The sequence below is a fragment of the Talpa occidentalis genome, unplaced genomic scaffold (genome assembly GCF_014898055.3).
Source record: "Talpa occidentalis isolate TD23 unplaced genomic scaffold, MPIMG_talOcc4v2.1 talOcc4.9, whole genome shotgun sequence".
Lineage (NCBI taxonomy): Eukaryota > Metazoa > Chordata > Mammalia > Eulipotyphla > Talpidae > Talpa > Talpa occidentalis.
In genome coordinates, this window is record NW_023605305.1 from 107,718,277 (window position 1) to 107,733,800 (window position 15,524).

Sequence of the window (15,524 nt, forward strand, 5' to 3'; positions counted from 1 at the left end):
TCCACTGCTGTGTCCCCAGCATAGACCTGGCCTGCCACGTAGTAAGTACCGCTATGTATATATTTTGTAAACAGAAAAAAAAAAAAGACATCCAGAGCCAAAAATTAATATTGCATTCTTGACTTTAGGTGGGGAGTGAATGTTATAGTATCACCATTTGTTAGAAGCTATAAGGTATTCGGCTTAGATACACACCAGGGGGCCTACCAATCTGGTTAACTCCGCTACTAGGAAATTTGAGGTATATCCAGGAAGGCATGGACCTTTCTTAGAACACACAAAAATGTCAAAGATACACAACCATCCAACTTTCATTTAGTTCTATTTAGGTAGACTAAATATTAAGAAGTACCTGGAGCTGAGCTAAGAAAGTGGTCATGAGAAACCTCAACATTATTTCAAGCTAAGTTCAACATTTGGACTCCAATAAATTATATTCTAACTTGCCCACTGTTTCAGAGTCAAACAATGATTTTGAACTAATTGGGAAAGGTGACAGTCCAAGTTCTTTCTTGACTGGGAACCTTTGGACTTTCTGACCCCCCTCCCCGCCGCCCCTGCCTGGACAACCTTTCACCCTGGATCTTCCTACCGTTTTGCTCTCGCTTTATTCACCACTCTCCTCATGTTAATACCTCCTCAGAGTTCCCTGACCATTCTATTTACATTGCTGGAGCTCTCTACCCATTAATCTCTAGCCTCTTACCCGGCTTCGTCTTTCTTTTTTCCCCCACTGCCCTCCCATATATCCCTTTGTCCCTTTTTTCCCCCATCCATCTTAACCGCACAACCCTAACAGTTCTTATTGATTATGCTGTTTTTTTAAAAGTGTTGTATGTTAGGAAATTGTCTGCTATATGAATGTCCAGCATTTGTATTTATCACTCTGACTTGCTTTACTATGCATAATTCTCTCAAACTCCCTCCATTTTGTTGTGGTGTGGCCTCAGCAGTGCCACCTGTGACTACCCCAGCTCCGCAGGTGAGCTGGATCCTGGTCCACCATTTTCAGGGGCCTGGTCCATAGCTCCAGGTTGTCAACAGAGGGACAACGCCCTCTTCCATTAGCAGCTATTGATTTGGACTATTGGACACTGTGGACACTCTCTGGGGTAGGACAGCAGCCATTTTTGGCCTTAGAAACATTGTCCTTAATCATCCTATTATTAATAAACCCTGTTGCACCCTGAGATTGAGCCATGTCTTGCAATTATGAGTGTACAAGTGACAAACCCACAAACTGACCTGTCTCCCCAGTCTCAGAGTCCCCGATATTGGCATGTGCCCAAGTCAACAACTGTAGGGGCTTCCACAGCAGCTGCCCCTCTCTATCGTGGGTGTGCTGTGCTAATGTCATGAAAAACAGATCACCGAAAGCTTTTCCTACCCCTTTCTGAAGAACCATTGCTCTCATATGTGCTCTGCTCGTTTTTTTCCCTTCAGGGTTTTTGGCTTTGTTCCACTGCATCCCAGTTGTGAGTATTTGGAAGAGGTGAGCCTGGCGTCTTCACTCTGCCGCCATCTTGCCAGACTCCTCCCTTTGAGGATTTCCAACTTCAGCCATGACTTTTTTAAAATTATGATATTTAAAATATTTTACCCAGCGTTTGTTGGTTTTCTTTGACAAGAGATACTGAAAGATCTAATCTGCTGTTTGTCAGGATTTTCATTCACTTGTCAAGTCACCAGTGCCCCTCACCACTACCACATCCAAGCTGCTTCAGCAAACGAGATTAGAGTTCTTCGTTTCCAAATCCAATCAACTCTTTCCAGCCTTCCTCTTACTTAATCTTTCAGCAGCATTCAGCACTGTTGGCCAAAGCTTTTCCTCCATGACTTCAAATAGCAAATGCTTATGCTACTATAGCTATAACTGTTCCCTCTCAATTTCCTTAGCTGACTCCACTCTTTTTGCTCATTAGATATTGGTGTTCCTCAGAGTTCTACCCTAGGAATTTTTAGTCTCATTGTATAAACCGTACCTGGATGACGATCTCCAGCCCTGTCTCTGCCATCACATGTATAATGATAACTTCCTGATCTGCATCACAATACATTAGGCAAGCTAGGTTAGGTTAAGTGAGATAAGAGCTCCTCTCTATCCCATACCTTCCTCTCACAATTCACAAATGATTAGATTTCTTATCTTCTTCCAAAATCTCAATAGCACAACATGGAAGCATATCTTTATTGTTTATAAAGCATCCACTGCAGGCTCAGGTGACTCTTCAGAGAAATATATAACTCTACGACCCAGCTTAGAGTTTTTAACCTCACCTTATCACCAAATCTCCATGATCACCCTGAAGCAGAAGGGGTCAGAGGAGGTCTGCTCCAGCAATGACACACTTCAACTGAAAGGGTCAGACATCACTTTCATTCATAGAACAATGACCAAAACTTGTGACCCAGCACCACCTACCACAGGTGAGAACTGTACTGTCTACCACACAAATCTAGACCCCGCTCATGTATCCCAGACTGTGCACCCAACTACCCTCTTGACCTCTGTGCCTGAATGTTCCAGAGGCACCCTAAACTCAGTGTGTCCAAAAGTAAACTCATCGTGCCCCATCCTTCTCCCCTTCTATGTTCTATTAATCAAATAGAGTGCAGAACCCTGGGAGTTTCCCTGAGCTCCTCTCTTTCCCCTACCTTCCTCTCACAATTCACAAATGACTAGATTTCTTATCTTCTTCCCCATGAGCATTGCCTCTTATCAGATCACCCTGTTTCTCACCTGGAGCTCTGCAACACTAATGGACTCCCTGCCCACAGTCTGGCCTCTCACCTGTCCTTCCTATACTCTGGCGCCTGAATCCAAATGTTACCGAGTCACTCTTCTTCAACTGTCTCCCCACTGCCTGCAAGGCAAAGTTGGCGTGGGGACCTCCAATCATCTGGTCTTTCCCTTCGTCTCCTGCCTTCCCTCTTCCATTCCCCATCCCCACCCCACCCACAAACTCCAGTGCTCCAGCGCTGGTGAAATACTTGATTTCCCTGGATGTGCAAACAGGACAAAGCCGCCTTTGCTCATGTCCTCCTGCCTAGAACACGCTTCCTCTGTCTGCAGGGGAATGTGATTCATCTTTCAAGATGCAACACACATGTCTTCCCCTATAGGAATCTTTTCTTGACACCTACTCTCTCCTGACTGTGGAGCCTTAATCCTTTCTCTTTCAGGCCCCACTCCATCCTGTCTAGTTGCCTGAGAACATTTCATCACACCCGTTTACTCCAGGACCAGCAGTGTTGGGTCACAGCAGAGTGTTGGGTCAGTCTGGTCCTCTCATGAGTCCTCACACATTTCCGTCTCTGGGTCCTCTTCCTCCTCCTGTTCTCTGGTGATACCTCTGATCAGAGTTTTTGCTACCACTGTCTTAGATATCCCTCAAGTTCATTTACATCTCTTCATCCTTCAACTGCTGCCACCCTCATTCAACTTACTGTTGCCTCTCTGGATCACTTTAAAAATGTCCCAGCTAATCTCTTTATGTTTGTTTAGCTGCCTTCCTATCTGTTCTCTCCTCCCCTAATTTTTAGGGGACACGTTTCAGAACATGTCTGATCGCGTTTTTCTTGTTTAAATACCTTTCACATAGATAAGCCCAGCTCTCGTATGATAAAGACAAAATCTCTGAAGGAACCGGTCCCTTTCTGTCTCTTCAGTGTCATCGCCACCATGTTCTATGTCACTCCAGTGCCCCCGTCCAACAGCACAAATCACATTTCCTTGCGCTTTCAGCAGTCCAAATGCTTGCTTGTTTTCCACCTTCCTTTCCAGTACAGACTTTGGGATGTTCTATTTCCGCTGATATAACCTCCTCTACCCCTCCAGCCCCCTGTGGAACTCCAGCTCCCACTTCATATGTTGACTTATTTTCCTCTAGGAAGCCTTCCCTGGTCCAGGGTGGGGGAAGGAGGAGGTCCCATGTCTTCACAGCACCTGTAATGACTGCATTCCCCATTTCTTGGCGGGGTGCATTACCAGCCGGAAAGCACCATTATGTCCTGAGAACTTAGCATAGTACCTGGCACATAGTAAGTGTTCAACACCTGTGTTGGGAATGAATGAAAAAAACGACTTCTTTCAGACATTGAGAGCTAAGACTTGACATCCTTGAATTTATCATGCTATTTCCTTCTCTATAGCCAGGTGTCCAGCTTGAAACAAACCGTCCTATCAGGCCTGTGGTTTCCTGCCTGTCCTGACCTTATGAAGGGAGACCTAGAAAATGGTCACACCTCCCTACCTTCATTTTTTGGTCTAGTTCTCCACCCATGATATCTTAGGATATTGTGGGACCTGCTTTGAGTGAGGCTTCATCCTGCCTCTATCCACTATGTTAAAATTTCCAGGTGAAAATTAAACAACCTGACTTAGACATTTGGTAACTGCAAAACAGATAAGGGGTCACGTGCCCATCATGACAGTAGGCCCCACACTGTGGCCTTCTGCCAGGAGACATTCCACAGACACACAAATGGACTTCAGCCTTCTAGGAGCTTCACGAGAAATGACCTACCCTCAGACCATCTCCCTGCCTAACCCTTTAAAACTCCCCTCTGCCCTGACCCGGGTGGACATACCTCAGGATGCTCCTTGGTCATGGATCGAATCATGATTCATGTTTCCAAATAAACGCCTTCCGATTGTATTGCAGCCCAACTACTTCTCTCAGGTACTTAATGTTGGTAAAGACAATACTTCTCCTAGGACCTGTGAAATGGGTGCACCCCTTGGCCTACCCACATCACAGATCTAAGTCGACCTGCAATTATAGGAAATACTTGACAAGGAAATTCAACATTCACCAATCACAATCCACCAACTTAGCTGTAGCTAGCTCACCTCACTTTAAGAGATAGGTCTGTTGGTCTTCTAAGGAAATCCTGCCTCCCAGCCCATCACACCATTTCTGAGTTGCCACTCCTGACAGTAAAACTCACTTGTCCCAGATCCCTTGGGAACAGTGTTCCACGGCTGGCGAGGCACTATTGTCCCCTAGTCCATGAATTGTTTTACCTTGAATAAAGGGCATCAAGCTCATTACCAAATTCTTTCAGGTTTCTCGTTTGACGATATGGAATAACCTTCCTCAAAGGCCGTGCCTGTAAGGATTCCCGATTCCAAAACCCAAGTGGTTCCTTATTAATACAGTCTCATGCAAATCCAGCTACATAACTATGTTCTGCTTCCTACCCCATGCAGGTGCCCCTCCCTTGAACCATGCTGGTGTCCCATCATTTGACTCTCAGCAGCTAGCCCTGAGCCGGGTCTCCACGCAGTCACCTTCTGCCCCCATCCAACCCCACCCAAGCTCCAGCCCCAACTAAAGGTCAGCTGCATTTCCCATCGCCCCTCCCCTGGCTCTGCCAGGGACTCCTTGAGACCAGGCCTGCCAGTTGCCCTGCCCTGGGCCTGAAACCTCACCCAGGCACTCTACCTGGCACCTCTTTCACCCACCCTGCCCCCAGCGAGCATGCTGTGGGCTGGCCTTCCGAGCCGTGCACGGGTTCCCCATCCACTCTCTAGCATCACTCTCTGCTTCTCACCTCTACCTCCTCAATCCATCCAGGCCATCCGGTGTGCCCGTCTTTCCTATTTCTCTTCTCAGTTAGATGGCAGCTTCATGAGGCAAGGAGCTTTTCTGTCTTGCTCCCTGAAATACCCACAGCACCTAGCCCAGTGTGTGGCCGATCATGTTTATTTAGTGAGTGTATTTATTAATATTACTTTATTATTTATTATTAATAAAGTATTAATATTATTTTAACAACAAGCAAAGGATTTAAATAAATGATCAGCCCTCCCTTGGAAGGGATTGCTACACTCTCGACACGAAGTCTACACAGGTAGTACTTAACTGGTCACTCTGCTTGCTTTTTTTGGTTCTTTATTAACCTCTTCTCTCTAGTTAGAATAAGGAGGTTAGAAGATACTTGGTGATGATGGCACTGCCTTGTAGCTGTGACCCCCGCAATATCTGGCATGAGGCTAAAGTAACACTCAGGAAATACTTCATTCCATGTAAATTTGCCTAATTCCCCGATGTACTGGTGTGCATGTTTCAAAAGATACGAAAGAAGCTCTTAGCTAATAGGATAAAAAATATGGAGAGTGTTGATCTCAAAGAGGAAGTCTGTCCTCATTTGTCATCTTTGTGACACAGCCTGATGTGACAGTGTCAGTAATCATTTCATCATTTCTGAAACATCGGAGTAGCACAGAAGTCAGAAGAAAGTTCAGTCCCGGACACTTGCTGCTCGTGACCGGAACTTGTCTTAAAAAGGTAAACGCTATCACACCCTGCTTTTCATCTAAATGCAATAATTATTCACCTAAAGCAAATAGCATTGAATTATAGTGGTTTTTATCATATTTTTCTTATTTGGTGAGGGAAGGGTTGTATTTGAATAACTGCATTTGGTGGTAGATTTTATAGCCATCAGTAAGTTTCTCCCGGGCTGGAAAAAAAACATGAAAAAAGTATATATAGCTCCGTTTCTATTTTAATTCATGCTTCTGTCGAATGTTTCAGTTTTGTTTTTGTTTTTTTTTTTTTCAAAGGAAATTATGTTTCCTGCTTTTCTTGGCTGGGATCTGTAAGTGGCTATTTCCCTGGGGCACTGTGTGATAGTTTTGTCTTTCAGGATGAGGTGACTCAATTTTTTAAAATATTTTTAATTGAGGTAGAATTTACATATATCATTGCATTAGTTTCAGCTGTATCACATAATGATTCAATATTGTTTATATTGGGAAATGATCACCACAGTAAGTCTGTCACCACACATAGAGATTTGTGTGTGTGAGACAAGGACCTTTAAGATCTACTCTCTTAGCAGTTTTCAAATATGTAATGCACTATTATGGCCCAGCACTTTTCAAGGAGATCTTGGTACTATATCTTTGAAATGGTTGAAAGTTCAGAGCCACTGATGGGAAGGTTAAGACTTCCAGAAACCTACAATCCTCTCCTCTTCCACCTTCTCCACCATCAGGTCTAGCACAGCTTCATGGAAAAGTACAAACATATTATAATATAAAAGAGGCCACACTTACCCAGGTTTTCTGGTGTTCTCCAAAGAGTACCGTTGACTTACAAATTAGAAAACAAGCAAAAAATGCTTGAAAAATCATTTCCACTCCTGATTCCTCTGTAGATGGTGGACTTTCATGTTTCAAAATTCTCATGAAATTTCTTGCTTGGAAACTTCCTTGTGCATGCTTTTAAAGGTATGGTTGATTGTAAAGCACTACAGTGTTGCTGTTGCTTTTATAACTGGTTCGTGGTGATGGGATGACCTCTGAACTCTCCCTCATGTCTGCGGACTTGGAAATTGACTCAGTTTTGAGGGCTGAATAGCTGAATCTCATATACTATTGAGGGCATTAGTTTTCTACACAAATCACCATAAAATACAGCAGATTAAAACAGAACCAAGAATTCTCTTGCCACAAAATTGTAGCTTCTTAAAATTTTGTTGTAGTTATTATTTTATTTACACAAAAGTGGAAACAATTTTTATCAGCAAGCAAGACACCAGCTAAGCAAGCTTTGTACACAGAAAGGCCTCCATGGTGGTGCAAGGAGTTAAGCACTACACTATGAACCAATCCGCAGCCTTTGCAGCACAAGTTCGATCCCTGGCCAGCCAGGGAGAAACCACATGGTAAAGCAGACCTCTCCTGTCTTGCCCACTGCTCCCCTCAGCAGTGTATTTCAGTCAGTCTGCCTGTTCTGTCCCCCACTCTGTCTCTGGTGAATCCTCCCACCCCCCACATCTCTGGCCTGTACCCCAGCTCTTGTATGCATAAATAAATAAATCTTTTTTTTAAAAAAAAAGACCTATCACTATTCAAGATGCTTATAAAAGTTTTTAATGGCATACTTGATGATCAAAAGCTTAGTTTTGAAAAAGAAGATGTGATGAAGTAGCTCAACTAACTTTTAAAAACTGTGGAACAGATAAGTAACGGATCTCACTTATATGTGAAATCTGAAAAATCTGATCCTGTAATACAGAAAATATGAGCAGTAGCCAGAGGTGGAGGTGGGCAAAATAGATGAAAATGGTGAAAAGGTACCAAATTCCAGTTGTGAGATAAATAGCTGATGGCTGTGGCATGTACAGCATGGTCACTAAAGTGAACAATACTGGATTATATACTTGAACATTGCTAAGAGAGTATATCTCATCTCAAGGAAGAAGAAATCTACATGAGGGGATAGATATTAACTAAACTTACTATGGTGACCATCTCACAATTATATGTCAATTAAATCATTATAGGGTACACCTTACATTAATACAATGTTGTAGGTCCATTATATCTCAATAAAATGGGGAAAAATTAAAAACTAAAAGCATTGAAAATGCATGGAAGCACAACTAAAAGGAGATATACAGTCTTAACACAGTGAGAATTTGTGTGATCTTGCTTCTCTGCTTGTAGTTACTTTATACTTTGTGTAAATAAAAGGGGGGAACATATAAAAAGCTGAACACAAAAATAGGATAATTGCATAGATAAGGGGTAATAGCATACTTGAAAAGACAGTGTGAAACAGAAGTGTCTACAAAAGTGGAAGAACCTTCGAAAGGAAGTTTGGCAAAGATTACCAAGCTCTGGCAGGGAAGAAGGAAGTAACTACATCAGACCTAAGTGACGCTAAGTATTAAAATCATCTCTTCATCTTGTCCTGTACGTACATTATTTCAATTTAATGCTCACCAGGCAACATGATGGTTTTAAGTGCGTTTTATGTGTTCTGCTAAAAACTGTGCACTCTTTAACACAATATGGTCTGTATGCATTCCAGTTTATACATCAGTCTTCCACAAGCTGGTTGGTGGGAGTCAGTTCTAGGGCAATCAATCAACTTGGATAAGATCAAATTTCTGGAAAATTGAGGACTGATTTCTGAGTTGTGGTAAATACACCATGTAAAAGTCTGTGACCACTGACCTCACTAATACATCCACCCCCGACCTGCCTCTCTCTCGTTGTAACTGTCCTTAAGATGACAGCCTCAGATTGGCCCCTCCACTGCCTCTCCACAAGCTAAGAGGTTTTCTTTTTTTATTCTCAGAGGTCGACGGCATGGGAGGAGTAATCTCCAAAACTGCAGCCAGTAGTGGTAAGTTCGGGACAGACCGCCTTACCTGCCTCACCGCTGAGTTAAAATGGACAGCAGTAGCTAGAAAGTGGACTTCAACAGGACATTTCTGAAGCTGCAAGAATCAGGTTTTACTATGATATGGAATCTAATGCCAAGAAGAGAAAAAATGCAGGCCAGCGAGAAAGGCCTGGCCCTCCAAATTTGAGTAAAGGGTGGTTCTGGGCTCAGGACCAGGCCACCTGGTGGTTTATAAGAATAAGTTCCACTTCCCTCTCTGTCCACCCCCACTCCTGCAGCTATTGGAAGACCTCATCCTGATTGCCAGTGGCCAGGCACTGTTAATAGCTGTGCACTGCAGGCAAATGAGCAAGCAAGGAAAATGTAGCCGTTTCCAAGACCCCGGAGATACTAGTCCTGGCTTTTATTTTTGGTTCTCTGCTCCTTGGCCTTGAGAGTGTCTGCTTAAAAGCCAGAAGGAACATGGTGACCTCGGGTCCCGCCATCCTTGAGAGAGAGACTCGAGATATTTTTACCAAAGGGACAGATGGGGCTGCAAACACTAGGCTTTTCTCTCATGTGTTTACTTGTGTTTTAAGCTTCAGTTCTCATTTTGATATTCAAGGCTCCATGATCTACAAAAGCAGTGTTCTCGCCTTTTACAGAGCTGTAGCCCCAATTCTGATCCCCACTGGTGGCTTAGAAAGGGCAGGGCATGGGGGGCAGTGTGTGGGGGAGACACTGAAGCTGGAAAGATTCTTAAACAGTGGTGGGTGCACTGAACCCCTTTCACTTTCTCTCACACAATCCTAAGGAGAAGACCCCAGCCTCACAGTAGCCCCCATGACTACTGCACCCCGCCTGGAGAGGACCACTTCTAGGGGCCCAGAGCACAACCCCAAGTAAGTGGCATTCTCCCACCCTTTTCATCTTGTGCTATGTGGGATTTGACTTGGGGTTGGCTGCTTTGCCCTGTGGACTTGCGGAAGGAGGTCTGGGGAGAAGGACCAGAAGCAACAGCAGAACTAAATCAGCTTTTGAGTTAGGCGTGTACTTTTTAACCTGGGGTCCCCCAGCCTCAAAAGACCCACAAATATCCTAAACTTATAGGTGACATTTGCTGTGTGAGGGCCCATGAATGTTTTGACCCACACAGGGCAGGCGGGGGAGGTGGTACTCTTATCTTGGAGAAAGTTGCTCCCAAACCCCAACATATCATCTGCTCCCTTTCTTGGCCCAAACAGCCAACAACATTTGCTCTTAGCCTTTTTCACTGGGATTCTACTGACACTACTGCTGGTGGCGCTCGTCTTCCTCATCATAAGGAGCTACAGAAAATGTGAGTCTCCAGCACTGTTCTTTCTCTGCCATGGGGAACAGCTGGCCTCCAGTGAATAACAGGAGGGGCAGGTGTAAAATCTGCAGTGCCCACTCTCTCTGCAGTGACCGCTTCACCTTCCCTGCTGCCCTCAGCCTCCACCATCCCATCACCCCCACCTCATTCCCTCTCTGCCCCTTCACCCAAGATTGAAAGGAGAGGATTCCGGTGCCTCCAACCCCATGGGTGAGACTTGTCCTTCTTCTTCCTGGCACTCACGCAGGTCACTCCAGCGCCCGGACCCTTGATCCCCACTCAGATCCCCACTTAGCCAAGGTAAGAGGACTGTGCCTTGTCCAAGACCTTGGATTCCTTTTTCATTCTTTTTTTTTTTTTTTTTAAGACCTTGGATTCCTGGGGCCCTAGGCTCTCCCTCTGTGCCCTGCCTTATCCACTAGAATGGGGGTGTCTCTTTCTGGCCACTGGGCCAGTGGGTCTTTGAAGGGTCCTTCTGATCTCTTTGGGTCTTCTCTGACCAAAGCGTTCAGTTGTTTCTAAAGAGACCCGTTCTCCAAACCGACCTCCCCCATCCTCCCTTACTCCTTGTTCTGCAGCTTTCACCCCCAGAGGAGGGAATTACCTACGCCAGCATGACCTTCAAAATCCAGAAAGAAAAGAAAGCGTCCTCGTCTATGTACCACCCTGCAGACTCGGATCCCTCAGTCTATGCTCAAATTAAAGTGACAGACTCATCCCACCTTGCCAAGGAGACCTGAACACAGCTCCTCTGCCCTCCGCCTCATTTTCATGTAGCCACTGGGCATTTCTGGAGCCCAGAGCCATGAACCTACTATCACAGTTGCTTGGCTGTGAGCTGGCCGTGTTAGCCAGCAGTTTGCAGGATCAAGGGCCAGTCTCTTCACTGGCCCTCCCACTTGGCCTGACAGTCTGTCGGCCCTTGGAGGGCAAGGACACGTTTCCCACCGGTGGGAGAGCGAGTAGATATGTCCACTCTGGAAGGCAGCTCTGCAATGACTACAATGTTTAATATTCTATTTATCCTGCATATATGGAAAGTCACCTGTGCATTTTTAATTGCAGCATTCATTATGTTGTCTAAAACTCAGTGAGGCTTTCAGGCTCTAGGCACTATGCTCAGCGCCTGGCGCATGTGATGCTGTGGTTTAAATAAATATCTATGTGGGCTTTCATTGCTGGTGAGGGTTTCCTAAGTGACAAGAACGGTGCAGGTGTCTTTCGTTATGTTAATCAGGTGACTTTTGGAACTGAAACACCTCAGGAGAGGGGCTGGTGGCCAGAGGAAACTAACCCCTTGATTATTGAAGGGTTAGAGGCTTCAGTCCCATCCCCTTGGCCACTGGGGGGTGGAAAGGGGCGGCAGGTTGACTCAATCACTCTCTGGGCTGGTCAATGTGTTAATCACGCATGTAATGACGCCTGCAGAGACTCCCAAAAGGATGGCTATTCAGAGCACTTCTGGGCTGGGGGACTTGTGGAGATTTGGGGAGATGTCGTGGCTGGAGCGAGCATGGAGCTTGTAACCTGTCCCCATACCTTGCCCCAGCCCTCTGGCTGTTCCCGAGTTATATCCTTCTATAATAAACCAGCAACCTAGTAAGTACGTTTCTCTGGGTTCTGTGAGCTGCTCTAGCGAATTAATTGAAACCAAGGAGGGGTCCATTGGAATCTCCAGTCTATGACCATTCAGTCAGAAACAGGTAAAATCCTGGATTTGTGATTGACAATCGGGGCGGGGGGGGGGAGCGGGGCGCACTCTTGCAGGCCTGAGCGCTCAAGCAAGTCAGCGTCAGAACCAAGTTGACTTGTAGGACATCTGCTGGTGTCCTACCAGCACCCATTGGAACTGGTGACCAGAACTTTTAGCATGCATGCATGGAGTCCTCACGACACTATGAGACTATCGTCGTTCTCATTTTTGATACATGCACGGAGGCATAGAAAGGGTAAATCACTTGCCCACACGCACACTGATAGTAAGTAATGGTCCTGGGACTCCAACCAGGTAGATGAGCCCCAGAGTCTGCACATTTCCTAGGGTGATCAACTCTGCAACCGTGGAAGGCTGGGAGAGCCCTGGATGTCTGCTGACATGGCCCGGCCAATGAGTGCAGAGCAGCCATTGGGGGAAAGATCTCCAAGGTACCATGTTAAGCAAAAAGTACCACCTGCTGGGCAGAATTATGCTCTGTTCAGGTAGAGAGTGTGTGTGTGTCTTGTCCTTGTAGAGTCAATGTCTCCAGACTGGGCAGGGACCCTGATAGCTGAGAGACGATAGGCAGGGGTGAGAGGGGTGCCATATCTACCCAAAGACGTTCTGTAACTGCTCCCATTCCCCATTTCAGTTCCGAGTCAACCGAGAAAAAGGAGAGGCCTCAGCACCGTCGATACTACGAGCATAGCTGGCACTGGAGTCTACGGCACGGACTGGCTGCAGACATGTGAGGTCACAGCACTGAACCCCAAGGGCCGATGGACAGAGGTGCCCCCAGGCAAGTCCCACGCCTCCCCACAACCAAACCAGCATTCAGCTGCCCCAGCGGTTGCAGACAAGTTCACATGCTCCAAAAAGACTTAAAAAGCAAGAGGAAGGGCAATGTCTGTGCATCCTGTCGTCACCCCCAGACTCATGTATCAGGTCGTTCCACCTCTGATGGGGCGCCCCTGGGGAGTGTTACCGTAAGGCAGCTCAGTCCACAGAGAAGGGAGCAGGACTGGGAGCGAGGCAGCCTCTACACATTCTTTTAAAAATGCATTAAATAATATATATATTTTTAAAGATTTATTTAGTTAGTTATACAAACACTGGGTACAGTCAGAAGCACGGGAGGGTGAGAGAATTCACCAGAGCCAGAGCGGGGAGCAGAGCAGGCAGAAGGACCGAAGTACACTGCTGAGGGGAGCAGCGGGCGGCAGGAGGGGTCTGCGCGCCATGTGGGACCCTCCTCCGGTGGCCGGGGAGCAGCCGGGGATCGAACCGGCGCTGCAGAGGCCGCGGGCAGCTTCTCAACCCAGCACTCAACCGCTGCGCCACCGGGGAGGCCCTTAAATAATATTTTTTAAAACCAATTAAAGGTCCGGGGAGATGAAGAACAGCACACGCTGCCCCAGGGCGTGGTGATGGCAGTCCCTGTGTGTTGGTGGTGCCCGCGTTCCCGCAGCCCGTGACACCGCAGCCACCACAAGGTGCAGCGTTTTCTACCCCGCAGCCTCGTATGCGTCGGGGTCGCCCAATCACTGATAGCACCACCTCCCCCGGGGCTGGATTTCATCTTGGCCCTAAGCGCACAAAACCCCTGCTACTCTGGTGCGCAGTGACAGTGCATTTCTCAGAATGAGTCCCCATCGCCGAGTGACGCACGACTGTCGTTGACCCCATGTCGTCCAGCTAGAAAGTGGTGGAAGAAAACTTCAGTGCCCTGACGGCAGCCCCAGCATTTTAGCTCCGCACCACGCTGCCCCAGGGCATGGGCACAGCAGAGTAACCGGACAGGTAAAGCCGGTTGTGTGCTGAGAGAGCATGTTGGTCCCTGCGCAGAGGCTGCCGTGACCGCTGGAGTTTTTGAAGACAGGGGAGAAGGCCGTGGGGAAGGAGGGGGGCCCGTGTGGGGGCCAGTGCAGGATAAAGGTGGGTTAGGGACTTCAGGTAGTGAGGCGCACCGCAGAGTGGCCAGCCCCGCGAGGGCAGCAGCGCTCCGGAGAGGCTCTTGGCCAGGCTGTCGTGGGAAGTGCCCACAGGCGGGCCTCTCCCTTCAGCTGTTCCTAAGCTCCAGGCTGGCATCACACAACTCCGCCAGCCCTGACGAGAGAAGCCACAGGGCTCGGCTTCAGAGCCAGCAGGACAGACAGTTGTGGGTAGAGGAGCCAGCAGCACCAGGACCACCCACTCCCCACTCACAAGGGCAAGGCACATCCATTGCCCTTCCCAGTTTTCTAGAAGCTTCCCATTTTAAAGGGCGTGGCCCTATGTTCCCATAGTCTTGGTTTTGGTCTCTCTGTCATGAAAACTGGCGTGGAAGCAGCCTTGCTGCAGGAGGAAATGAGCACGTGATTCACCGTAGGTAGACAAGGGCTCCACTAGGCAGGGGGAGAAGAAAAGACTCTGGAACAAATCTGTAGGAATCTTGGGGACACCGTTTCTCAGGTAAGCATAGCTTATCCAGGACATTGAGGGGGGTTCTCTGAGGTGGTAGATGAACCCCTGCCGCCTTGCCCTGTGCCCTGAACCCACACGGGGTTGCTGTTTGCAGAAGTGGTGGCCGGTGGCTCCTCCTTGCAAGCTCGCAGTGCTGCCACAGGGGAGATGTCGGGGCAGTGTTGTGGCCGAGAGGGAACAGCGCCTCTGATATTGCTTGAGCTGAGGTTGCCAGGGAGGGGATCTCGCTATATGCAAACGTGGGGGATGGCGGAAGTGGAATGGGTCCACGCCTCACTCCCACATGCACCCAGGGGGGCTGTCGAGGAGCCCTGCGTTCCCTACCTGAGGAGGGAGGGGCCGGGGCGGAAGCTGAAGAAACTGTGTTCTAAAGGGCTGTGGGCACCCAGGCCCACACAGCAGTTGTGGCGTCACGACTCTGTCAGCCCCATCCCCTGCCCTCACCAGACGGCCACCTGCGGGGTTCTTATATGGGCAGCAGAAGCAGTGGCACAGATACCACAGAGGGCGGGGGCCGCGGGCATGCAGGTGAGAGCTCAGAGGCCCAGCAAGTCTGGCACTGATGCCAGTATGGCCTCACCTGCACCGCAGCTGCTGCTGCCTGCGCCTTGAAATGTGTTCCGAGTGTTTGGCTTCGAGTTAGCTCGTCTGGGTTCTCCCTGAGCAAAAGCAGCATCTGCTCGGTCCGGTGCGGTTTCCCCTACAGCGCGGTCTTTGAGCCAGGAGACCTGAGGAAGACCTGAGGACTGCCGGCATGGCCTCACTCCCATTCTTTGGGTAGGACCATGAGTAATACTCATTCAGACATTAATTCCGATCTTATCCTTGAAGCCTTCCCGGCAGTGACTTTCTACGGACGTCCAGGGAGAAGCGACCATATCTGGGG

The 15,524-nt window shown here is 47.7% G+C and overlaps 1 protein-coding gene across 1 annotated transcript; it reads left to right on the forward strand.

Annotated features, from left to right (window-relative positions):
• Positions 1 to 6,169: 6,169 nt before the first annotated feature.
• CUNH1orf162 (chromosome unknown C1orf162 homolog) lies at positions 6,170 to 12,087 on the forward strand. The gene is made up of 6 exons (XM_037498973.1): positions 6,170 to 6,293; positions 9,099 to 9,146; positions 9,940 to 10,027; positions 10,370 to 10,464; positions 10,727 to 10,779; positions 11,058 to 12,087. The coding sequence occupies exons 2-6, from the start codon at positions 9,110 to 9,112 to the stop codon at positions 11,217 to 11,219; spliced, it is 435 nt and encodes a 144-aa protein (XP_037354870.1). The 5' UTR covers positions 6,170 to 6,293; positions 9,099 to 9,109; the 3' UTR covers positions 11,220 to 12,087.
• Positions 12,088 to 15,524: the final 3,437 nt, after the last annotated feature.

Coding starts and splice junctions, on each gene's coding strand:
- CUNH1orf162 (XM_037498973.1), top strand. CDS start 9,110: ATGGGAGGAGTAATCTCCAAAACTGCAGCCAGTAGTG. Junction 10,028..10,369: donor GGCCCAGAGCACAACCCCAA/GTAAGTGGCATT, acceptor TGGCCCAAACAG/CCAACAACATTTGCTCTTAG. Junction 10,780..11,057: donor CAGATCCCCACTTAGCCAAG/GTAAGAGGACTG, acceptor CTTGTTCTGCAG/CTTTCACCCCCAGAGGAGGG.